The sequence below is a fragment of the Nannobrachium achirus genome (assembly GCF_963921795.1).
Source record: "Nannobrachium achirus genome assembly, chromosome: 3".
Lineage (NCBI taxonomy): Eukaryota > Metazoa > Chordata > Actinopteri > Myctophiformes > Myctophidae > Nannobrachium > Nannobrachium achirus.
In genome coordinates, this window is record NC_137812.1 from 41,368,619 (window position 1) to 41,396,002 (window position 27,384).

At 41.2% G+C, this 27,384-nt stretch overlaps 1 protein-coding gene across 1 annotated transcript in view; it reads right to left on the reverse strand.

The window, feature by feature from the left end:
- tacr3a (tachykinin receptor 3a) overlaps positions 1-27,384 on the reverse strand; it is a gene marked incomplete at both ends in the record, with an annotated part of 70,895 nt that overhangs the window by 26,504 nt on the left and 17,007 nt on the right. The window contains 2 exons of the mRNA XM_080722585.1: positions 1,350-1,540; positions 3,338-3,534. Of these exons, the coding sequence (XP_080578711.1) occupies positions 1,350-1,540; positions 3,338-3,534 (388 nt within the window). The remainder of the gene's footprint in view (positions 1-1,349; positions 1,541-3,337; positions 3,535-27,384) is intronic.

The window sequence follows — 27,384 nt, forward strand, 5'->3', positions numbered from 1 at the left end:
CTGTAAATATATAAATGTTTGCTTCTGGCTCTTTGCCAGCTAACAGGAAACATGTCATATAAGAATTATGTAAGCAAAAATACAAACTAATGCTTTCAGAGCAAAATCCATGCTCAGCACCAGGCTTAGTTCAATCAAAAGCTATTCCATTGGCAATCTCTCTGTGGTTGCGGACACTCAGCCTCCAGGGTATGAAAACTCTGTGCATTATTCACACATACCGGTACGTAAAGGAGGGAAAACTGACAATATCAATGTGTTCAATCCTAATCTCTATTCATTGTTTTTAAAGCCATCTGTATTGTGGTTATGTCATCATGCCTTGGTGCTATAAAGTATCTAAACAGAAGAGCAGCGCTGTAAGTGTAATCTCTTTTAGCTCTGCGTTGTTTAGAGGCCCCTATACAGTATATATGTAGATCGTTTTATGATTTTGGGCATTTTGGGGCAAACCCGTCCGTTCCTGCAAATTTGAAAGCCAATTGTAGGCAATCGGAGTGAAATTGGAAAAATATAGCAGATACCGGTACATCTTGAACATATGACTGCAGAAATAAGGTGTACTGATTTGCGTGAGTTTTGGATAAGGAGTAGTAGCAAAAAGTGTGTTGTGCAAAAAATGTTGCCCATGTTGTAGCACTACCATGTGGCCGATTTGAGTGTGTGTGCAAAGTTTCACGCCAATCGGTCCAGCAGTGCCTGAGATTAGCTGTTCACTTATGGACAGATGGACAGAGGGACGGAGTGAAAACATAATCCCTCGCCTTGGGAATAATAAACCCAGGCAAAGAAATAATAAATAAATCAGCATTCAGCCTGCAATCCCCCACCCGCCAAATACACACAAAGAGTAATGTAATGACCTTCAATATAATCAATATACAGTACCTCTGTCTATTTTGTTGTTTGTTGCTTGTGTTCAAATAACCACTTTCAGGTTTCAATAAAATGGTCCTGTAAGTGTAATTTTTTTTACACTTACAGGACCATTCAATTAACAAATCAATTAATTCAATTAAAACTGATGCTTAAAACTGATGCTTAAAACTGATGCTTTGTCTATAAAGTAGCAGTAAAATGGGCATGTACAGTATGTACTGTATACTATATTGTTTGTATGCACTCTCCATGCTGTTGTGTATAGTGCATGTAAATACATTTCTTTACATGCATTCCTGTGGTTATGCCCTTTAGGAAAACCTCCTTAGCCTGAGGGTTTCAGTGTTTACGCTATCCACTCTGTGTTTTAACACTGCCACCATTACAAGCGCTGATCTGATCTGTATGGCGAAATGCCGTGTAGCTTTTCTTCCTAGCAGTCGCAGATGTTGGCTTTGTGCCACTGTCACCACCACCACCACCGCCCTCACCCTCAGTTGGGTCATAAACGACCACCATGCTGGTCTCCATTCTCGACAGCGTGTACATGCTGCTCTGGCGTGCAGGGTGCAGCCGTGTAGTGCGGAGTTCCAGCTCATCGTAGTTAGACACCTTGACGAATGGACACCAATGGAACACTCGCTTGAAGCCTGCCCTGAACCTGGTGACAACGTGACATAGGGAGGACAGTAGATCACGGAAGTGCAGAGAATGTTATAGAGGCAGGGGCTGAAATTCCTAAACGGCCTTTTGGTGAAAATATTGAAAATAGCAGACCTCCAAGCTCACAACGCGTCGGCTATTTTCGGTACTTCATAAAACACTAAACTAAGCATAAAAAAGGCAATACTGGAGATGTGGTGTGGATTTCTGGACAGCGAGGGCAATTCTTTCAACATAAGATGCTGCATTCAAGTTCAGGAGAGTTTGGACAAGGCAATTTTCTTGAATGCTGCCTCTAGGTGTGGCATGGAAAGATGGCATTTGCATTTCTTTCACCATAGTAAAAACTGCATTCCTGGTCTGGAGAGGGCACTTTTTTACAGACAGATAACAGGGCAGGGGCTCACGTGCCTGCAGTAGATGGAGAGGAACAGCAAACAGCAAAATGGAAAGGAGTTGGAATGGAGGTTCCAACTCATGGAGGTTGTGGAAGGAAGGGAATGATGTAGTTAAATAGGCATGGCGATTCTGTTTAAGAATTATCCTATTCACTGGTATTATATTCACTTGTTTATTATACTATGGCAGCTGTTGTATAGTCCTTCAAACTGATGTGAGGTGTAATAGCACAGAGTTGTATGATCCCCTCAAGGTTTTAAGCTGTAATGATTGCTAATAGTTTGTCAAGTGTTTGTCTGTGTCTAGGTCTGAGCTGGGTTCAGAATGAGAGCACCCTACTTAAGACTAGAGATAAATACTTCAGATCGACTTCTCAATGCACTGACAACAAACAGCTCAGTACACTTGAAGGAGTGATGGACAAAGAATCAATTATATTGAGATTTGTTCTACTGAGAATGATGCCACGGATACTTTTCACTTGAACGGGTGAAAAGTACACTTATATGATGAACTCTAGAAATAGGAATACAATAACAACCATCCAGTCCTTTGTTTGTTTTTTTCCATATATGCTGCACAATGCCCATATATGGACATATATCGGTCAGATCAGCGGTTCTATACAACCACTTATCCGAAGGACTCAGCGGCGAGCACGCACTCCCTCGAGTCCTTGCTGATGCAGACTCGAGGTAGTCCCATATATGCACATGACCATATATGGCCATAGCAGTCGGATCTGTGGCTCTGGATAACCAAATCTCTATATATGCCTATATATGGGCATATCGGATTTGTTTATGGTTATTTCTGAATCATAGTGACGTGGTCATGATCCAATTTTGGTAAATATCTGCATGCTTCCCAATTTCTAACTATCATCCAACACTCATTCTTCAATAAATACTGTAACTCAGGGGTCTTCAATGTTTTCAGGCCAATGACCCCTTAGTTCAGAGAGAGATGCTTAAAACCTTGAGGGGATCATACAACCTTCTCATAGATTCCATATAGTTTCTTCGTTTGACAGCACAATAATCATGTGTATTTTGGATTCATGTCAATCTGTGTTTTCAGACATTTAACCACTTGAACCGTCAATACTTAATAAACTTGACCTTTCACTCTGTAATTAGTCTGTTCTTTTCCCCCTCTACACCCAACCTCTTTGCCGAAAATAGCCGATCTACAAGCTCACACCGCCTCGCAATTTTTGGCTTATGTACACTAGGGTTCAAGCGGTTCATATAAAAAAAGGATAAAAAGTATCACACAACAATTTGGAGGACCCCCTGTAGCAACTCTGAGGACCCTCTAGGGTTCCCAGACCCCCTGTTGAAGACCCCTGCTGTAACTCTTTGATTTTAAAGTTATTGATAACACAGTAACTCACCTGCCATTGAGGCAGCAGTAGATGATGGGGTTGTACATGGTGGAGCTCATGGCCAGCCACATGATGGACAGGTAAACCTGCTGGATGTACTTCCACTTGTTAAGTTGTTTGTTGAGGCCTGTCACTATGAAGTAGATGTGATAAGGTAGCCAGCAGAGTGCAAACGTCACCACTACGATGATCATCATCTTTACCACCTGTGAGAGAGAGAGAGAGAGAGAGAGAGAGAGAGAGAGAGAGAGAGAGAGAGAGAGAGAGAGAGAGAGAGAGAGAGGTATATATACGATAATAAATCAGTTTTTATCTCAACTCAATTCAGCTCTCAGGGTTAGAGGGAAAATGGTCTTTAGTCAAATATAGACTGGGCTGTTCCAGAGCCTGGGGGCAGCCGCTACAAAGGCTCAGACATGCCTGGGTATATTTAGCTAGATGGGGCCAACCAGCCCCAAAAGCTCTGGATGCTGTGTGACCATGAAGAAATTAAGCAAGGAACAGTGGAGCCTTCCCCGTTTTGAGCTTCAACAAACAGGCTATTTTACTTAAAGACTATTTTAAAAAGGACATGCAGCCACCAGCCAGAGGCCAAATTTTGAGTAATGTGGTCACACCTTTTTCCAGTAAGGAGGCGGGCAGCACCGACATTTTGAACAATCTACAGGTGCCCAAGCAACGACTGATCAATGTCAACATACAGGGGCATCATGTCCTATCATATCCAAAAAAGTATTGTCATACACGATCAAGCTACGCCACCGTGAAGGTGTGGTAGAGACTATGTTTTCATAGTGTGTGCGTCTGTCTTTCTGTCTGTCTTTGGGCAACTAATCTCCGGCACCAGAGGTGGAGCAAGCTTTCAACTAGGTTGGTTGCTTAGCCCCAGGGCCTGGGAGGGGTCAGCCAAAAATCACACTTCATTATTAGTTCATTAATCAATTAACGTTCCACACTTAATTAGTGATGCAGAAGCCATATGAATCTCCAATGACATAATAAACCAAAAAGAATAAAGAAGTTTCTGACAACATTTCTCTTTCTGAATCCGTCCTGATTGGCTATGATTGGCTTCCAAAGTTTGCACGAGTCGCCTGTTTTGAACAAAAGGCCTCAAATCATGAACGCAGCGTCCGATTGCCCATTAAGATTATGATCATATGTCATTTAAGCAGTCCAGCAATGGGTGTAGTCAGTTGTTGTTTTTTGCTTTTAAAAACAGGTAGAACTGGATTCAGTCAGCGAAACAGTGAATATTATTTTTTGACAATGATTGCCTCTAGTCTAAGGGCAATGGAGACTTAAGGACCCCAAGGTATGGGTGGCCTCAGTTGATAAAAACACCCCTAAATGCACAGAGAAGCTCATGTATCTGTCAGTTATGACTGGAACCAGTTTAGGGTAGTACCTGTGATGCCTCTCTTGTCTTTGTTATATTATTTCACAAACGGTAGCCAGACTTGCAAGTCAGTACAAGTCTGTCAAAATCATCTACAATGCTGAGAAGATGCAGCATAAGCATCCTTACAACAACACTGTATCATTATCACACAACCACACCAACCAACCCCTGGGCTAAGATTAAAAGCATTTACTCTTCCTGTCTACTGGGCACTGAGGTCAGAGGGTGCCGTTGTTTCTCTAGCAACGGAAAAAATAAAGCAAACCTCATTTATAAAATGCTACTCAATCTGATATCTACAAAGTCAGAGTATTCTTCAGCTTGTGTTGTTGTGGATGTACCAGTAATATAAATCTAACCAAACTAGTCTGTTGTCATGTGAAAAAAAAAAATATATATATTTAAAATAAGTCGGGACTATGGACTTTATTCATCTCACTATACCTAAATTCCCCCACAGTGATCAAAGAGGTCCCATCTATCTACATACATTCAAACCACTTTTGAGTTTCATTAACATTTTTAATTGATTAATTGAGTCTGCATAATATGCAGACTCAATATTATTCAGACTATACAGCCAGAAGTTGTTGTTTTTTGTATTGTTAAACTGAATTCCGACTGTTTAATTTATTATTATTATTATTATAATTTTTTCTCATCTCGAGAACCGTTCGTCCCACCGGCTTCAGATTTTCTGTAATGGGTGTGAAACGTTCGGAATCTCCGTATGCAGAGCTGATTGTTGACATCAGGCTGTTCCGGGGGAACCGGCGCAAGCGCTGACTCATTGTGACATCACTTCATAAAAGTTCAAATTCCCTGTTCGCCGCAGCAGGTAGTGCAATGCCCTGCCTCGACCTGACCGGATACACGATTTTCCAGAAACGGCGTGAAAGGTTCGGATTCTCCGTATGCGGAGCTGATGTCTGACACAGTGTTTTCCGGAACCGGCACTGTTTCTGCAGAGATCTCCATATGGGCATAACATGGACGCAGACAGACAGGTATCTCCATATATGGGCATAAATGGACACAGAAAAAACAGATGATCAAAACGGGTCCTATGACAGGCACAAGCGGAACTGGCACAAGCACTGACTCATTGTGACATCACTTCTGCTGACTCATATTGACATCACTCCTGTGCAAATAGACGATTCCTCCGCACTTTCACTTTGCACTCTAGGTCAAGTATGCAGAGCTGGTGTCTGACATCATGTACGCCACATGAGTCAACACAGACTTCGGCATGAGCATTCCCCGCCGCGGCGACCCGATACGCGGTTTTCCGGAACAATCAGAGATGGAATACATTGATGCTCCCAAATCAAGGATGCTTAACAATTCATTTCCGTTGCTTTTCGGGACCAAGGATTTCTTAGTTGGTGGATTTTAATTTGCTGAAATAGTCAGTGGCTTCAAAGCAGGTCTGTAGAAATGGCCTCACACTGTGTGCAAGACATTTATACATTTTGGACTTTGGTGGGTGAAGAAAGGTTCCACTCATTACGTGTGGTGTGACATAAGAAAAAAAAAAAACAAGGGTCACTGTTTGCCAACTGTTTCTTTACAATAGCAAACTTTAACATTTAAAACAATTTGAATGGCATTTCTGCTTGGCCATTTAGAGCATGGGGAAGGATGAGAGAGAATGGAGATGACATGTCAAAGGTTGTGAGCTGCTTTCAAGCTCAAATGTCATGCTGAGAATAAATTGCACAGTTTGTAGTGGAACTTTTTTGAATATCCAATACATACACACATTTTATTTTATGTCAGAATTGTATGTTGCAATGTCTAGACATTTCATTTGGCGCCTAACAAAGACAGACCTTCATAGACCTTATAATTGATCCAGGGGAAAATGTTGTTTTCATAGCAGCATCACTAAGCAGGCAAATTAATTCAATAATAAATGAATTGCCATATATGGAGATCTCTGTGTCAGTCCTTGTCCCTTTATGCCCATATATAAAGATCATCTATATTAAGCCCATATCTATGAAAGCCCATATATGGACATACTGGGCAGTCTCATGTGGTCTATGATGTCAGACATGATGATGTCAGCCATCTCCATATATTTTGGAAAAGTTACAATTTTAATTAAAGTCAATGGAGAAAATTAATTCATAAATAAATGTATATATAAATTAAACTATACAATGTATATCTTAGCAAAATGCACGCATGTGTGTCCCGATGTAGCCGGACGATTTGACATATGGCCCAAGTGCGTGTCACCAAAAATGTGTGAGGAGTAGCGCAGCAAAAAAAGTTTACTTAGGAGACGATGGAAGATGGAATAAAGTAGGACAAGTGCTTTAGTGGGGTTGCAGCTGCAAGCAGCGATAAGGTGGACAAGCAGGAAAAGCTGGAAAAAAGGACAAGTGGGAAAAGAAATCAAAGCCAAACTAACAGATATAGCCAATCTACAAGCTCATAACGCGTTGCCATCCGAAAAGTTGAAAGATTGTAGATCGTCTATTTTTACAAAGTATGTCAAACATTGCATTAATTAACAAGGTCAATGTTAAATAGCAATCTAAATAAAGTCTGCATCAGGTTAGCCTCAAACCGGTGACAGTCGGAGTCAATAGCACTGATTGAGCTAATTGAACATCAGGCTGAGGCCCATCCACCATTTTCCCCCCTCTATTTAATGGAGCCAGCCCTTTAAAATATCCATCGGCTCATGAAGGGGGGCAAAAACTAGCAGAAATAGCCGATCTACAAGCTCACGTTTCAGTCGTCATCAATAGCGTCCTGGGCTGATCCATTCTTATGTCCATTACACCAACAGGTGAGTTTTGAGTGCATCCATCATTATGTATATCCAGTTTTGAGTGGCTGACAGCTGTTGTCCATTAGACCAAAGAAATCATTCTTATTCTGCACCCATTAGCTTTTAAGTGGATTTTCCATCTGCTAAATCTTGGTAATTCTAAACCGATGGTTCTGGAAACAAATCATGTGCTCTTATCAGCAGGGTGCTCAAAAACATTTAAAAACTAGAAAGATGTGGTTGTTGTGGCGCGAGTCACAAGGAATCCGCTGGGAAATTAATTCCGTCTTACCATTTATATTAGATATTGTGATGTGAAGCATGACCAAAAGCTTAACTTTCTGTTGTGCAGCCGCCCAACCCGGATAACATTACTCATAACGTTTACAAAACACAGGTTCACTTTGCTGGGAAAAAAAAGTTCTCTGACCTGTCTTCTCTCTTCTCACAAAGATGCACTGAAATATCTACTTCCTATTTTCTCAATATCCAAATCAAAGCTTGTGCATTATAAAGAATCGCACAGAAATGATCCTATCAAACGTCAAAAGGCAAAAATGCAGTATGAAGCCGCCAGCCCTGATGAACATTATAGTGTATGACCATTGTTGTGTCCTATAGCACACAACAAGCGAATAGTCTTGTGGCCCTCGACTTGGTCATTTTACAATTGTGCCCCCTGCCCAGTGTTACCAGATGGGAAATGTTGAATTATCGTACCGGAGGCTCAGAATTATCGTATTTGACATGAAACTATCGTACACGGCCAAAAAAGAGAAATCACTCGCGTAAAAACGTAATTTCACCAAAAAATGTGTCTCTAGTGTAAGAAACGACCTCGTTTTAGACTCCTGCGTGACAAAAACGCATCAGATATGCTGTGTGGAGGCAGGCAACTTCTTGGAGCTTACACAAATAAAAGCCTGAAACTGGTCTGGAAAGATGCAACCAGTGTTTTTAATGCCTCCAAGTACAGATCTAGGGTCAGATTGACTGATTTCCTGGCTTATTTTGAGAAGCCAAACCAGATCCCAGATCAGCAGCCAGGGAAAATAGTGAATTCACGCTCTTTTTGATGATATGCCGAAATTATCGTACATTTGGGCATTTTTGGAATTATTGATCGTACATCGTACAGAGGGTCAAATTATCGTACAAATACGATAATTATCGTACGTCTGGCAACACTGCCCCTGCCTAATCTAGTTGAACAACCCCCCTTACTGAGCTGTTTGAAAACCTGACTGAGGCTCATTAACGAAGTATGTCATCCAATGAAAAGTTAAAAGAACAAGGTTATGTCCACATCCTTTCCAGTGCCTTCATCAGCTGGCCTGATGAAGTCCAGCTGATGGCCAAAATATCGTCACATTAAATGTTTTAATAAACACTGTGGATGGAGCATTAGCTGTTTGTGCGGACTTCCATTATTTTTTATCATACATTGAAAATACCTGTTCACAGCTTTAAAACAAAAAAATCCGCTTGGAAATTCGTTCAGGCATTCATGAGATAGCAGCCATTATGTTTTCTTCAAATGTAAACAAACATGGCTGCCATGTTTGAAAGATGGGGTTGGTATGGGGGTTAAACATGCAATTTCGCGATCGCGATCATGCCTAATACATTTTTTGAGGTCCAAATTTTTTTTTTTTCAAAAACGGCCCAAACTCGGGAAACTCGGGGTTGGCCCTGAAATATCCATTGGCACTAAACTAAAAATTGATATCAGTGGAGAGCCAGCCAGACCATCCCAATTTAAAAATGCTCTCACTGATTCTCACAGCAATGTCATGTGCTCAAGGTCATTGATTGATTGATTGATTGAAGACTTGTTTGCATAGGAAAAGGTACAGTTTCATGACGGTACAGTTCACTGGTACAAGGTCTACTAAAAGGAGATCCATGAAAAGACTAAGCTTATTTTCACAGGAAACCATTGAAGTATCTCATATAACATTGAATGACAGACAAATAGAACACAGTACTATGCAGTAGATATGTAAAGAAAAGAAAAATGAGAGAACAAAAAAAAAGAGTCTAAACAAACAGTAAGTATATACAATGAAGGGGCAGGGGAGGGTAGGGTTGGGCTAGGTTAGTTTTTTTTACCAGTTGCGAACGGCTGCTGCCTGTAAGTGGTTTTTCAGGGCAATTTTAAAGGATGCTAGTGATCCACACTCCTTTATGGCCTTTGGTAAGGCTTTCCACATTTTGGTGGTATAGCAGAAAAAAGAGTTTGACCCTTTGTTGGTTTTGACTCTGGGTTGAAAGTGATCAGTGGCGCTGCCTCTGGTGTTGTAATAATGGACATCCTTAAAGTTTATAAAGTATTTTGACAGGTACTTGGGTATCATAGTGGTGTAGTGTATCTTGTACACCAGGCCCATTGCAAGTTGCTGTACTCATCTACTCTGAGCCACCCCACTCTTAACTGGTGAGTAGCGGTGAGGTGAGTCTGATAGGGAAGGTTAAGCAGGACCCTAATAGAGGGTATGCACGTCCACTGGGACCCGCCCCCCTAATCTAGACTGAGTGGCAAAACATTGAGCAGCAAGGAGCATTGGAGTTTGGAAGTGCTAGTTGCAAATCACTCAACGGTCCTGCATACCGCCTGTTTCTAAATTGCACATAATGCAGGAGGCAGCAGGATGTTGTGTTGTTGAAAATGAGCGCTTCCAAACTCTGACACATGGAAAAATAATCCCCTGCACAGAATGTCTTGACAGACAGAAGCTCATAACATGTCTATGGTGGATTTTTATGAAACAAAAACTTTGCCGATAGAAAGAGGATAATTCAAGCTTTTAGTACAGCCGCAATGTTGGTGAGTTTAACTTTGTTTAATACAATCAGAAAGGACTTTTCTGTTTGGATGTATTGGCTGTCAATGGCAGGAATTAGCTTTTTGCCACTCAGTAGGCATTCCCACATAACTTCCAGCAACAGTGATGTCATGCGCATACCCTCTATTAGTTTATTTTGGGCTGTTTGGAGTTTAGTTTTCAGGGCTTGTGGGGCGTCACAATACCATACGTGGACTCCGTAGTCAAAGAGGGACTGGATTATTGCACCAGCTATGGTCTTCAGTGTGTTGAAATTGACCATTGGGGCGATCCTCTGTAGGAAACGAGTTCGTTGGTTGATTTTATTCATTACTTTAGAGGTCATCTTTTCACTGGAAAGATTAGCTTCAAGGATACATCCTAAGTAAGAGATTTCGTTTTTTCGTGTTATGACCTTGTCACCCACTTTGATTGTGAAATCGACTTTTTTGAGGTTATGATTTGATCCAAAGAGGATGGACTCAGTTTTTCCCAGGTGAATTGATAATTTGTTGTCGTTAAGCCATGTGCAGATCTTACTTAGTTCAGAGTTAAGTGTCTTTGAAACCTGCAAGTGGTCCTTGCCCGAGACTAGGAGAGCCGAGTCATCCGCGAACAGGAACAGGTTGCAGTCACAAGCAGATGCCATGTCGTTCACGTATATTAGGAACAACAGAGGTCCCAGTATGCTACCTTGAGGAACACCACAGTTTACTGGGAGGGGGGGGGACAGGGTACCGTTAATCTCCACCACCTGTTCCCTCCCCACCAGGTAAGATTGCATCCAACTCACTGCTGCGCTGTCAAGACCGATGGCTTTTAGTTTCTCAATCAGAATAGAATGATTTACGGTGTCAAATGCCTTCTGGAGGTCCATCATGATCATGCCGCTATATTTGCCGTCATCCGCTTCGCGTTTGATTTGGTCAGTCAAATAGAGAAGGCATGTGTCAGTGGAATGAGATTTTCTGAATCCAGATTGGAACTCGTAAATTATTCTCATCGAGATATCTTGCAATCTGTTCGTAGACTATTTTCTCCATGACTATGGATATGGAGCTAAGAATGGAAACGGGAATTATAGTGAGATGGAATTCATTGATGCTCCCAAATCAAGGATGCTTAATTGTTTCCCACCTCCTTAGATTGTGTGTTGAATATGTTTCATGCAAATTGCTAAAAAATCCCAGGATAAAAACAGGTTTAAGTGTTTTACAAACTGCTCAAAATGGCAGAAAATTGAAGGGCGGAGCTTACTGAACAAAGAGACAGATGTGTTCCTCTTGAGTCAAGGCACATGTGTAAGCAAGTATGGCTTCAGGCCAAACGAGGTGTGACTTATGCTTGTTTAAAGTTAGAATTTTCAAATGCTTGCTACAGTGCTCCCCTTTGGCCAATTGGAGTAAGAGGCGGAAGAATAAAAGGTAGCAATACAATAGTGGCTCAAGCCCTTACGGGCTTGGCAACAAAAAATAAGGTTGAAATGTGAAAATAAGGGGGGCACGGTGGTGCAGCCAGTAGCGCTGTTTCCTCACAGCTAGAAGGTCCTTGGTTCTATTCCCGCCGGGGGATGCTATGGGCACTGGGGGCGTGTTCTCTCCTCTCCTTCTGTGTGGAGTTTGCATGTTCTCCCTGTGTCCCCTAGGGTAGGTACGCTCACAAAAACATGCAGTAATCTCGGTCTCTATAATTAAAAGTAAGTAACATTTAATAGATTAGTGATTCAAAATAAGTTCCATTATTATAGGACTAAAGAACTATAGGAAAGAAATGTGGAGATAACATAGGTAGAGCCTATCATTAATGCCCTTAGTCTAAACACAAACCGTGGCACCTGTCTGGTACCCTGACTGAGAGCAAGTTTCGAGTATGTTTATGGTACAAATAGCAATGCTATGAATTTGACATATAAACTCAATAATGTGTAGTTTATCTCTAAAATACTTACACACACACACACACACACACACACACACACACACACACACACACACACACACACACACACACACACACACACACACACACACACACACACCTGTGTGAAGTGAGCAGTGCTGCTGATGATGATGATGACAGGCCCACGTGACGTCACAGGATAGACCCACATGACATCTCATCATTATATTGTCCAATCAGAAAAGGGACACGCTGTACGGATACGTATTTGATGGCCTGTCCATTTTTCAAGGATATGGACATACACACATGGACATACTGTACACACAAAGCCACGCATTGGAGCGGCTGGCACCGCTCAATAAATGTTGAGAAGGACATTAATAAACTCAAGTCCTCATTCCTCCCCAAAGTAATGGGGAATGTGGAAGAGATGCAGGTTGGAGTGGGTGGAGGAAAGTGTCTGGAGTTATTTGTGACAGTGGGATATCAGCAAGAGCGAGAGAGAAGTTGTTATAAGATGGTGAATGAAAAAAACGGAAAGTCAGAACTATTTCTATTACTGACTCCCCACCCGTCAACAACAAATCAACAACGAATAGATTGCAACTCAGATCAGAGCAGCACCTCTATAAGTTGCCTCCTAAAGAATTAGGTCCAACCAAAGTTAAACATACTGTAGCCCTATGGGAAAGTTTTTACAAAAGAGGGGAAGTCCACATGTCTCAGACTCTTCTCCCAAGTTCTGGCTCATTTGTAGACCTGGAATCCTATAATGTGTATGGTTTCAATGTACAGATTTATTTAAATTTTTATTAGGTGATTGACAGTAGGGCAACCAGACTATTGTTCTAGTCCGGCCAAAAATTATTTGGTCAACATAGCCAATCAGGAAGCAGCATTCTCGGTGAAGTCACCAACCAGACTATTGTTTTACAGCCATTGAGTTCAATTCTGTCACAATATATAGGCAACAACACTTGCAACCACACTTTCCCAGAATTGCATATTTTCTAGTTAGTGTGGTTGCCTGACAGGGCAACACATTATAGTTCATTGGAAACTTTATAGACTTCTAGGGTATAGCTGTAACTGTTTATAGACTTCTTTCAGGGTAACACCTCAAAAATGACGTAACTTTCATCATCAATGACGTAACTTGATTACTAGGGTAACTTTTCCGCTGCCATTGGAAATTGATGAAATCAATGGGAATGGGAATCAATAGGCAATCAATAGGGAATCAATGGGAGTGGGAATCAGTAGGGAATCAATGGGAGTGGGAATCAATAATCAACACAGCATTCTTGGTGACGTCACCATCAACAAGTGCAACGTGAAATGAATAACAACGCGAGTGCACAAGGCTTAAGTTGGCACCTGGACATAGCGCAGTCTAGTTATTGTGGGCTCGCCGAAGGCGAGAACACTATGTTATCCTCATTATTTATAGAGTGAGTTCCGCCGCAGACAGTTGGCATTTTCCGCCGCAGACAGTAGAAAGGCAGAGCCACTAGCCAATGAGGTGGCATGATTGTATTTGAGTTCCGTCGTAGACAGTATAAAGGCAGTAACCAATGAGGTGTAATTGAGGTGTGGAAAATCTGGGAGTGGTGTTGAGCTTCACATGACAATTAACACGTCACCTTTGGGGGGAAATATATAATGAGTTCTGCCGTATATTTTTGCCACATATTCCTAATATGTCGATGGGACAATTGGAGGGACAATTGTTGAGCGGTGCAAACCGCTCCTATATTTCACTTTTGGTTTATTTAGCTAAAACATATTAGCACGGGACGATTCTTTCATTCTTCATCGATTGGCTAGTTGATTAACTAAACATTAGAATTGACCAATCAGAAACTGTTCTACCCATGACGACATTTGTTAGCTAAACAGAACAGACCAATCAAATGCTGTATTGTTCATGTCAATTTAGATCAGGAAATTCAGCACTTTTTTTGGCTTCGGACGCAAAGTCTGACCAACCCCATATCCAGGACTTTTCCTTAACTTCAAACCGAACTTCAAGCTGGTGTTGACTGTGTCTCAGCGCATGTTTCAATATGATGATGTTATAAAATTACGGATTGACTCAACTTCGACTTAAAAAGAACTTGAGTCGTTAATGCCCTAATATATAGATATCCCCCAGAATCCCTTTTATGCCCATATAATGAAGATCCCTGATGTCATCGATATACATCACTGGCCAGATGGCCAAGACATGTATGGGCATAAAATATATTGTACCGGTATGTTGTGATGTCAAGGGGAACCACTCTAACAGAATCCCTTTATGCCCATATATGGAGAGCCCTGATGTTATACATTACACTGGTTTACCTATGATCCTTACGACTTCTATGCATTTGGCCTTGTATTTACCTGCTTACTGTAAATCGCTCTGGATTAAGTGGCTGCCATGATGCACGTTAGTCGGGGGCTGCCCATAAGTCCGAAGGTTCATTAGTCCTACATGAGGTTAGGGTTAGGGTTAGGGTTAGGTACAAAGAGGTTTCGGACCAATGCCATGGCACCCGTTAGTCAGGCTTTGCTCTGCTACCAATGCATTTTTTTCCACCCTGGAGCTCTTTCTGATATACCGGTAATAATCGTTGCTATAAGAGGGCTGTGTGAAACTCATTTCAGGGTGTGGGCCACAATGTGCCAAAGGAGACTTGATCAGGGCTGCGAACACTTTTGGAATCAAATCAGTCAGCTCCATATATGAGCAATAAAGGGGGCATACAAATACATGGACAAAGGACCAGGACTGACAGATACAGAGATCTCCACATTGGCATAAAAGGGACACAGATAAGAAATAAGAAATAAACAGACATCTCCATAATAGTATGGTCACAAAAGAGACATAGACAGACGGCGACAACGGTTACTCTGACAAAGCCTCCGAAACTATGACTCAGACATATTGGTCGGATCGGCGGGGCCATGTAGGTTTGAGGGCCACGTAGCAGCCCGAACTCTAGATGTGGCCCGAACCTTTAGTAACTACAAATTTGTAAATGGCTGCAAAACCGCTCCTACATCTGGCTTTGTGTATATGTATGTCCGTCCCGCAAAGCTTGGCATTGGCCAAGCCTCACGGGCATGTATGCACATAAAAGGCACCACTGGGTATGATTTTCTTTCTTTCTTTTCCTCTTTTTTTTACTTGCTGCTTCCAGACACTAGACATTGATCTTTGCTTTAATCAATTTCAAAGTCAATGTCAGGGACCAATTTCTGAGCAAAAAGCCTAATAGTAATTTAGTGGATTGCACAACTTTACCATGCTCTTAATTGGAACAAAGAGCTACATCACTCGCTCTGTAAGGGCAATCAAATGTTTCTTCTATCTCTTCATGTTAGGCCTATCCCTTCAACAATCTATACATGCCTACAGATTGTTGAAGAATAGACTGCAGAGAGCAAGTTGAGTACCGTCAATCAGTGCTGGGAGAGAGCTGAACTGCAGCCATTAACAGGCCATCAGCGGAAGTAGTTTTGAAAATCGATGTGCACTCAACCCCCTCGGGTCGGGGGTGACGTGCTTACCAAGTATGAAGTCGGTCGGTCGGAACAGTTGTCGAGATACGTGAACTACGGACACAGACATTCTGTGCATTTATTGTAAGATTATTAGTGTTGTTGCCCTAACAGAGCAACCAGACTATTACATATACGTAGTATAGACTTTATTCTCTCTTTCCATCTTTCCGGATAAACTTTAATTTGCTGTGCTACTCCTCCAACAATTATTATTAAAATTATTATAATTATTATTATTATTACCCGTATTATTAGTATTAGTATTATTATGAATGAATGAATGAATGAATGAATGAATGCATTAATTAATTACTTAAAAAATGCAGATCTACAAGCTCAGAATGCTCACAATTCATTGTGAGCGTGTACTGTAGATTGGCTATTTTAGCTATCTTTGAAATAGTGCTGTGGTTAAATGTAAAACAAACAAATACAAACTATATTTTTAGAGAAAATAACACCTGTAAGTCAGAGAATTTGTTCCTGGTGTAGCAACGTGACAACAGTTTTTTTTACACCAAGTAACTAAGCAGCTGACACAATGTTGAGATCTTTTATGAGACTTCTGCAATCCTTGCTGGCTAAATAACCTCTTTACATACTGTAATGAGTACTTTGAATAATCACACAGGCTGACATGAGTATATGTGTCATGTTTTTAATGCTGGCCAAGCAGACATTAAAATATCAAGTCAATTAAATAGGCTACTGTGTTGTAAAGAGAGAATGACACTCACTTGTGTTTTGGTTGCAACAAGCATCCATATTTGGTCTGCCACACATCTGTATGCAAGCTATACATTTCACATTGTGTATATACAATAAATATTTTACATGAGCCTGGTTTATGAAACAGTTACTGTAGGAGTCTGTTTTAACACCCGCCAGAGACATATTAGCTGATCTACAGTATATACAGATTGTGAAACTGTGAAATTATTCCCAAATATTCAGATATGTTTTTCTTATTTTAACCATAACGAGGATATCAAGTGTATTTTCAATAATTGGCAACAAATACAGTAATGTACACAAAGGTAATCTTTGATATCAAATATATCTCGTAGATAAATAGTATCAAATACTGTATATTTCATAATGCAGCTGATGAAGGTGGTGGCACGATACCCATGAAGTATTCCAGACCTTGTGATGAGTATGAATATGTAGACACAATTCTGACTAATTTGGAAACTTTCCACCTGACAAGCAGGCTAAGAAAGGCAATTATATATGCTCACTGCAATTGCTTCACAGTATGGGAAGACGCCTATGCATGCATAGCATGAGAAAACCCTGCTGTCTTCATGTCTACTAGCTACAGGGTTTAATGAATGTGGCAGCAGGCCTGACTGGTCCACAAATACAATGCCGACGGATGGAAAATACTGGCTTGGCAAGCAAGGGAACTGGAGTACAAAGGCTTATGCCTCTAGAGTTTCTTTTAAGGATAATATCATATTATTATCTGAATATGTATATATTTCTTTTAAATCATCATCTGCTTCGGCATATCCAGCAACACACCTAGACCTAATTTATGTCTTCTTAGACATTAATTAGGTGTTAGTGAGCAAGTGTGTGATTACTGTAGCTTCCTGAGGAAAGTGTGTGTGTGTGTGTGTGTGTGTGTGTGTGTGTGTGTGTGTGTGTGTGTGTGTGTGTGTGTGTGTGTGTGTGTGTGTGTGTGTGTGCGTGTTTGTGTGTGTGTGTGTGTGTGTGTGTGTGTGTGTGTGTGTGTGTGTGTGTGTGTGTGTGTGTGTGTGTGTGTGTGTGTGCGGGCGTGTGCGTGTGTGTGTGTGAAAGAAAGAGAGAGAAAGAGAGATGCTTCATCCAGTAAAAAGCTACATTGACCTTTGAAAGGATATATCGCAGTGAGATATGAATTACAGTTTTGCATAAGGCACCTACCCAATCCATCCTCTCCCCAGGTAAACCCTAGCCAGACTATATCACACTGCAACATCAGGTAACATAAATGGAATGTCTGACCACAAATGCAAAGAATGTCATTTAAATAACGTGTTGTTTAGACAGTTGTAAGTGTCACATTTACCTGGTATCCTAGTTTCTTTAAAGCACTAAATTGCTTACTTCGCACTCTACATACCGTATTTGATTATTTACCATCTCGTTTTGTTGACTAGGGTTCAAAGCATTTACATTGATTTCGCACTTTTAAGCCACCCGGGATAAGAGCCTCATGTCTGCTAAACACCTAAATTGTAATTGTAGGTAAGGTGCACACAGTCTTGTTTAGTCTGAGGTTTTCACCGTTGATGTCAGGCAAAAGTCTATCCTTGTTGTGTCTCTTCTATTGCAAATGTACAGTATGGCTGTACTGCAGGGGTCAGCAACCTTTTTGAAATGAAGTGCTATGTTTTTATTTTCTTGATAGTAAGTGTGCCATGTCAACATACAATTTAATAATGTATCAAGAATTCAACCTATTTTGATTGGCAGACAATGTTATAACGATCATTAGACTATCTCCCCGACGCCATCCCCAGTCAGAGTTCAGAGTTTTAATGAATGTAGAATGTTGTATTAGTAACTTTAAAAAGCCTCTCTCTCACACTTCTGCCAGTGTGCCAGTGATCGCCCTCCCCTGTGCCAATGTTGGCACCCGTGCCTAAGGTTGCCTACCCCTGATTTACTGACACAACTAACAGGTGGTCCCCAGCTAAATGAAGAGTTGGTAACCAAATGAACCCTTAAAAGATCATTAACTCTTGAGAGTGTAAAATAAAACCAAAGGTTTCATTTGACTGACACTGTTGTTTATAATTTCACCTGCAGTGTCAGTTGCTTGAGTCATTAACTGAAGCGACCAAATGGAACATCCTACAGAGCTGTTTGGAATGGAATACATTTATTTTGTTATTTGGGCCCGCCTCACTGCTTCACTGCAAAATCCTGATCCTGTTAATTCCTTTAACTCAAGATTGTGCAAATGGAACCAAATGGACCAGAGTGTGCAAATGGAACCAAATGGACCTGTTACGGGTCCATTCGGTTCCATTACGAAGTACGCTCTCTGAGTTAAATGAAAACCGCTTATCAGGGTGGCCAGGTGTGTTTCCCACACAGGACTAATTATTTTTTACTGTGTACTTATCATGCCTGTGATATCCTGGCTCAAAAAGCTATAGCTGCTGTCTTTCTCTGTTATCCAGGTAAAAGGCAAAGAAGGGAAGAAGAAAGGTACTGCTGCTGAGATGGGTTATAGGTTTAACATAATATTGCTTATGGATTGTGCAATGGTCTACCTATGAATATTGATGTAAGCGATGGTCTGGCAAGGAATGAAAGAACAGTGGGGGGTTACAGAACAAAGAGAAACTTTAGCAGAGCTTACGTGTGTGTGCGCGTGCGTGCGTGCGTGCATGCGTGTGTGTGTGTGCGTGCGTGCGTGCGTGCGTGTGTGTGTGAAAGAGAGAGAGAAAGAGAGAGAGAGAAAGAGAGATGCTTCATCCAGTAAAACGCTACATTGACCTTTGAAAGGATATATCGCAGTGAGATATGAATTCCAGTTTTGCATAAGGCACCTACCCAATCCAACCTCTCCCCAGGTAAACCCTAGCCAGACTATATCACACTGTAACATCAGGTAACATAAATGGAATGTCTGACCACAAATGCAAAGAATGTCATTTAAATAACGTGTTGTTTAGACAGTTGTAAGTGTCACATTTACTGGTATCCTAGTTTCTTTAAAGCACTAAATTGCTTACTTCGCACTCTACGTATTTGATTATTTGCCCTCTCGTTTTGTTGACTAGGGTTCAAAGCATTTACATTGATTTCACACTTTTAAGCCACCCGGGATAAGAGCCTCATGTCTGCTAAACACCTAAATTGTAATTGTAGGTAAGGTGCACAGTCTTGTTTAGTCTGAGGTTTTCACCGTTCATGTCAGGCAAATGTCTATCCTTGTTGTGTCTCTTCTATTGCAAATGTACAGTATGTGGCTGTACTGCAGGGGTCAGCAACCTTTTTGAAATGAAGTGCTATGTTTTTATTTTCTTGATAGTAAGTGTGCCATGTCAACATACAATTTAATAATGTATCAAGAATTCAACCTATTTTGTTCGGCAGGACAATGTTATAACGATCATTAGACTATCTCCCCGACGCCCTCCCCCGTCAGAGTTCAGAGTTTTAATGAATGTAGAATGTTGTATTAGTAACTTTAAAAAGCCTCTCTCTCACACTTCTGCCAGTGTGCCAGTGATCGCCCTCCCCTGTGCCAATGTTGGCACCGTGCCTAAGGTTGCCTACCCCTGATTTACTGACACAACTAACAGGTGGTCCCCAGTGTGTGTGTGTGTGTGTGTGTGTGTGTGTGTGTGTGTGTGTGTGTGTGTGTGTGTGTGTGTGTGTGTGTGTGTGTGTGTGTGTGTGTGTGTGTGTGTGTGTGTGTGTGTGTGTGTGTGTGTGTGCGTGCGTGCGTGCGTGCGTGCGTGTGTGTGTGTGTGAACTGTCCACAGCCCTTCATCTAAGATGAAAGTAGACAGAAATGGTCCAATCTCATAATGAGCAGAGTGAGGACCAATTATATGAAGATAGCCTGAAAATCAACGAAGAGGTCCTTTAACACCCCATCTCCATTGATTTGTAGCCATTTCTGAGTTGTGGGTGCATTTTGACGATCACATCAAAGAAAGAATTCTCCATGTACATCCATTTGCTTTTACACAGTCGTATGTTTCATTCAATCTCTCAAGAGTGTCGCGGGCTGAATGTCATGATGCTGTGACTCTCAACAGAGAGTTTCCATACAAACACAGAAACACTTTCATCGTGCCAGCTTGGCTCCACAACTTTATGTCACCAAAATGGACATAATGTGTCCATTATCGTCATAGGACCTTTAGCACATAACAATGGACATCAACCATTAACAAGTTTTGGTTGAAGTAATGAAAAACATTTAAAATTGTCATCCTTTACAACCAACCATCCAAGATTATTATACATTTTTTTGTAATATGGAATGTGTTCCAGGGCCGCAAGAAAACTCAACTGGCTGAATTTGGCCCGCGGGCCGCCAGTTGAATATCACTGCAGTACAGTATGCATACAGTAGACATACACTACATGTGCATAGGCACAATCAACTAGAATCAAGCCTGTACAAAAAACAGAAAGCCTCACAAAGCGAACAAGTCAACCAAAGGACTTCTCTGTATAAGCTCATTGAACTTCAGCATTCAAGACATGAATGAAAAGCACAAAACACAAAACCAGTCATTTAAACACAGGGGGACATCAAAAGGAGCTTTCTTTTTTTCCTATTGTAAATTGCAGTAAAACAAAGATGACCACAGCACAGCCACAGGCAAAAACAAGGAAAGTAGTGGCAGTGAATAAGACGGGTGAGTGCAGACATAATAATATGTGATTATTAAATGAATTCTTCTTAAGGCTGAAGCATACTCCAAACAAAACAACGTCAAACAATTACTGGCTTCTGCAGATAAATAAGATCAAAATGGAACACATGCTCTGCTCTTGGCAGTCTCTGCATAGCAAGCGTTTGTTTCGGCAGTTCTTGCATCTACAGCATCACTGCACAGACGTGTGAATGTTGTGTGGGCCGGTGTGCGCTTGTGATTGATGTTTTATTTCTACACAGGGGCGTCACACCAAACTCTGGGCCCTGGGTACAAGGATTCACTGCAGGCCCCCCCATGAATGTTAACTATTGAAAAATAGCAGATATACAAGCTCACAGCGCGGCACCGAGTGCCGCGCTGTGAGCTTGTAGATCTGCTATTTTAGAAAAAATTGTGAAAATGTGTGCAAGAAACCTATGTCAAGGACCCCCAAGATGATATGTATTTAGCCACGGACCCCGATCTCAAAATATTTAGTTCCAGGGACCCCCAGAAGCAAAATTTGAGTTAGAAATGTTCGCTAAAAAAATACATATATTCAAAGATTTTCCCACATTTTCACAACTTTTCAAAAATAGCAGATCTACAAGCTCGCAGCGCGACACTCGGTGCCGCGCTGTGAGCTTGTATATCTGCTATTTTTCAATAGATAAAGTTATTAGGGCCCCTCCACCTTGGGCCCCAGTAACTCAGTCCCACTTTCCTACCCCTTGTGACGCCCCTGTTTCTACAATATATTTGCAACGTACCATGGCAAGTTTTGAATTAATGATGTCTGAGGAGGTCATCTCAATCCCTCTCTGAGCAACCGCAAACACAACCTGACGGCAATTATAGCAGGGTGATAGCACACACTTTGTCCACTGTGTCTGTCACAAGACACAACGGAATCTCAGAGACACATTATGTCAAAGCACGTCAGAGGTTGATGATACACTGTCCCCTTTGAAAGTGTCATTTCACCCAGGAGTGGTGGCATAATTGGTTGGCAAAATTATTTCACAGCTGTTAATGTACACGTTCACATGTAAGGCACAAGAACACTGTCAAAGGCAATGTTGTTGGGCAGAGATGCCTTGCAGGTTTCAACATCAGCCTGTTAACAATAGGCGGCTTCTATGTGCCATGGAATAGCAGAATATATTTGGAAGGCAAGTCAGGTGTAGGTTTATATTCAGATAACTAGTGCAAGGCAAGTAGGGACCAAATGGAACCAAATGCAGACGAATGGATAGCCTAGTTCCAGACCCTGAATCGCTAGCCACACCCCTTTAAATTTAACGAAATGTCAATTCAGGCTGAGTGTCAGGCTAGACGAATGGAGGCAGAGCAAGTTCCAACTCCAAGAGCTTCTATTTACGACTAGTGATTTGCGGAAGAGAGAAAAAAGGAGGGAGACTATTATAGACACCTGGGTCTCTGGTCAATGAAGCATATTTTCCTCTATCGATTACTCACCCAATGAAGACTTGAATTTATGGATTTTTTTGTTGCATTCCTAAGCCAATAATTTGATGACCAGCAGTGGTTCCCTATGAAGACACAAAGTTCCCCTTTACTACTGTTTAGATAGGAGTGGTGGGACTGGAGGGAGCTTAGCAAATAGTCCATTGTGTTTGTAGGGAATGTCAATACTAAACCTTTGATTAAAAACAACAACAACAACAACAACAACAACAACAACAACAACAATAATAATGATCTCGTACCAAATCTAAATCGTACAACCTTCTTGCCAATATCACATCAAACCATTGGGCATGGCATAGCTTATGTTGCACATCTCAACTACTCTAGCCAACAATATGCCTAAATTGAGATTCCCTTCTCCCAATTTCCTAGACAGACTGCACCTTAAATTAAACATAATAGCCATGGGAACACTGCCACGGTTTCATCCTGCTGAGTGTTTCTAATGAGATGGATGGAATCAATCAACATCTAATCTAAAAGAAATAATAAGGAATGCGCCATCCACATTTGCCCAAAGGAAATTCATCTCTATAATAAACAAACAAAATATCGTCACGCCAGTTTTATTTTGGAATAAATGCAAAACTGGACAGACTTGATGGAAGGTTTGAAACAATCGTGTAATGTAACGTTATTAACAGTAATAATTCTCTGCCTTCATTGCCATGGATCAGGAGCATCTTCTGAAGCATGTGAAAGGCTATAGAGGGGAATGCTGCTGTGTGGTCACACAGTGGGTAGTCAGCTAGTGACATTACAGCAGATTATTACATCTGAAGAGCATACAGTACAGGGGCGTCAATTGGGTATGGCAGGGGTATGCAGCTGCCATACCCTGGGTCCAGGGGTGAAGATAAAAGTTACTTTTAAATATAAATACATGAATGTCTCTTTGTCTATCTGTGCTGGTTATTATTTATGTTGTTAAATTACAGTAAAATAAAAATGCAACATTTTACAAAATGGTCACTTTAACAAGGTATTATAATTCTCCACATTTTTATTCATCTTGACAGAATGGTATATTCCCAGGTTCCGCAGGTCAGCTGCACAGCCAAGTTTAGCTGCACTTGAACAACTGTTCCAGGCTGCCATATCCAGCCCAAGAAACCGTAGAAACGGGAGAAAAAAAGAAAATGTACTTCTCAAAATAAATGAATCATGCCTGTTGATAAGGTATGGCAACATGACTGGTGTCTTGAACGCGCGCGAAGGCGCGCGTTCAAGACACCAGTCATGTTGCCATACCTTAGCTTTTTCTGAACTGACGCCACTGATACAGTAGCTGGAATGATAGTAACTACACCATCCCTGACGAGCACTCTAGTTTCCATGTCAAGGAAAGGCAAATAGTCATAGCTTCTGGCTGTGACCTATTGCAAAATGCTTATTATCAGTAGTAGTAGTAGTAGTAGTAGTATTCCATTTTCCTCTCCTTATCAATTGGCCACCCTGGATGTAGTCACGGACAACTGATTTTTCCCATCTTAAGAGCAACCATTTGCGCTGCTTTGCGCTATACACTCTCTCTATATTCCAGGGCCCTGGTAGGGTACAAATGTAACCAACTTTACCTGCAAGGTTTTGGTCACATTTACACACTCCTATTTATACAAATAGATACATTTAATAATAAAATAACAATGGAGGATTTTACTGTGTACACACCATGTTTGATGTGTACTCACTGCATTACCTTGCATTCAAGATTTGTAAACTAATTTTCAGTATCTCAAGGCTGAAAATGTGTTTTTGCATGATGTGATAGCTTTTAAAGGATTATTTTGGTTTGTTCAAAGGAACACAGTCCATAAAACTAAATAACAAATCTGAAACAAATCTGAATCCATAAAATCGTTTACTGTTCACCACTTTCCACTAGTATTAAGCCTAAGCCTATTCTTCACGAGAAATAAAGTCCGAAATAGATAATAGGCAAGTGGTAAAACACTATTTCAGTGCATATTTGGAGCTGAAAATGGAAGTTTAATGAATATCAAATGCTAATGAGCATTTTAAAGGGGTGGTGACATCCAAAAATAAATTTTGAGTTTTTTATGCTTTTTTTAATGTTTCCTGGCCTCAATTACACCAAAAAAAACGCAACTTTTGACATGCAGTGGTTTTCCTGCTATCTGTGTGTTTGTGCTGGTTTCTGCATAATGAGTCTCAAACGCGCAGTTCATTGGCTACTGGACTCATACGTCGTCAGTCGATTCACCTCTCTCCCCTCTCCCAGTGTCCCTGTCTGTATTTCTCCACAGCCCAAGTTTTGAGGAAGTGACCTCTTACATTATATTATCCTTTAATTGTAAATATGGGCATATAAAATATATTTACCCATTCGGATATATTTACATCAATATCCTTCATATCAAGTAGTCAGTTTATGCTTTTGTGAAATAATGAAAATCGCTATATATCGCTATGTATTTTCCGCCCTGGCTGGGTCCGTGGGCAGCGCCTCCCTCCTCATCACCGAGTCCCCGAGGACAGCGCACTTCTCCCGGGGGCAGAGCTCCGTGGACCGTGGAGCAGCCGACTATAACTCCACGCTGCCCTCTGTCCTCCCTCCACACACACGGGCACGGCGACTCAGAGAGCAGACAGTAAAACGCTATGATAACACAAGCAATAGGTGGTTCTCTAAACGGAGGCATTTAGACAAAATATGTTACTATAATTTCTACAGAAGGACCGTGAAGTGTTTCTGCAGCGCGGAGCAGAGCTATAACGTTACCGCGTACGGTCTAAATTGAACTCCGCGGGGGTACAGATGTAACCACAGAGATCCGGTAACGTCGGTCCCGGGGAAGAAAAAAACACTCGCGACTCTCGATGCTGTTTGTGTGTGCCTCGTCAGGGCTCAGTTCAGCCTCTGTGTGTGTGTGTGTGTGTGTGTCACAGTGTGTCTTGTTCAACAAGACTCACAGTGTGTCTTCACACTGTGACACACACACACACACACACACAAGACTTGTTGTACCAAAGCAAAGCAGCGAAACACATGCATCGCGTCTGCGAGCATGCATCTCTCGGTCATTGTGTTGGAGCTGGGCGGACCTCTGTGTGTGTGTGTGTGTGTGTGTGTGTGTGTGTGTGTGTGTGTGTGTGTGTGTGTGTGTGTGTGTGTGTGTGTGTGTGTGTGTGTGTGTGTGTGTGTGTGTGTGTGTGAGCGTGCGTGCGTGTGGCCAGTGGCCACTTTGGGTACCAGTTTGAGAACTGCTGAGTGGGAGAGAGAGGCTCCCCTGGTGGTGATTATAGAGTATTTCAGGTGACAGACCGTTTTTCATGACACCTAAACAGAGAGAGAGACCATGGCTCCATGGAGTGGATTTTCAAGTTTAAACATTTTAAAACATGTTTTTAGGACCAGGGCAAAGACTTTTATGATTGGTAAAAACAGAATGTCATTTAACCTTTAATGTGTACAATGGATATTGAGTTAGTTTGTAACAGACCAGACTAGTCCTGTGGCATGCCCACACAGGAGATTTATGTTTGTTCATTAATCCAGTAAATGACTACTCATTAGTACAGTTTGAAACTGAAATCAGAAGAGAAATTGGAATATAATGCTAACATCAGTGAATCATGAGACTGGAACCCAGTCTTTGATTTAATAAGGGAGATGGTAAACAATTTGAGTGGGAGGGAGAAATACAGTACACATGTTTGCGGGCTAATACAGAGCATCTTTCAATTCGGATGAGAATAAAATGTGATTTGTATTAGATATTATATTCAGTTATACAGTCAACAATAGAATGGTGTCACTTTTACATGCGAGCAGCTCTACAAGATCTGGCCTGACCATCGGGGGAAATGCATGATTCGACTGAGAAATTGGCCTAATTTGTTATATTAACGAATAGTTTGCCAAAAAATAGGATACATATCATGATTTATTGGGAGAAACCAAGCAAGTATATGTTAAATCAAACAATAAGTACCCTTACAAATGGAATGATTGTCTATTGCATAACATTTTCTTTGCATGATTCGAATGAGAGATTGGTAGTCGAATCAGATTGGTAGTCGACTGCCAATCTCAGTCAACTATAATAGACAACATTTGGCCAAATATTTTCAGATGGGGGTTGGTGACCAAAAATATTTTAATTTGGTTGGACCTGGCAAAGGAAATATTCGCACATATGCAGATGCAGGTGTGTTGGATGATAACAAATTAACATTCGTGAAGAAACATTCAGGAAGACAAATCCTGCACACTGTTCTTACTCAGCATCGTTAATTTCGAACATAAATGCTTGACGTTTCGTCAAAACCTTTTTGAATTTTGGGGGTCCTTGAAATGAAAAGGTTTGAGAACCATTTGAATAGGCCGACAGAAATAGGAGCCTATAAGGAGGGCACCTGGTTGTGGTGATTTTGGATGAACTAAAAACAATTGATTGTTGATTGAATCTAAGTTGAACAAAGACATGGAGACACACACTTTAACATTACATAACTGTTATGCTCAATGTTTAAGAGCCAGACACACTCATGTCTATCTATCACACTGAAACCTTGTACAGTATGTCCAAAACCATTACTTTCCTGGAAATGTAAAAAATAACCTGTGTTCCAATGGGCCCACTGTAGTTATTATAAGCTCTCGTTAATAATTTTCATTGGTTAAACACACATCAACCTGGCATAGCTATTTAGTGAAAATAACAGATGTACTGTACTGGTACATGTACAGT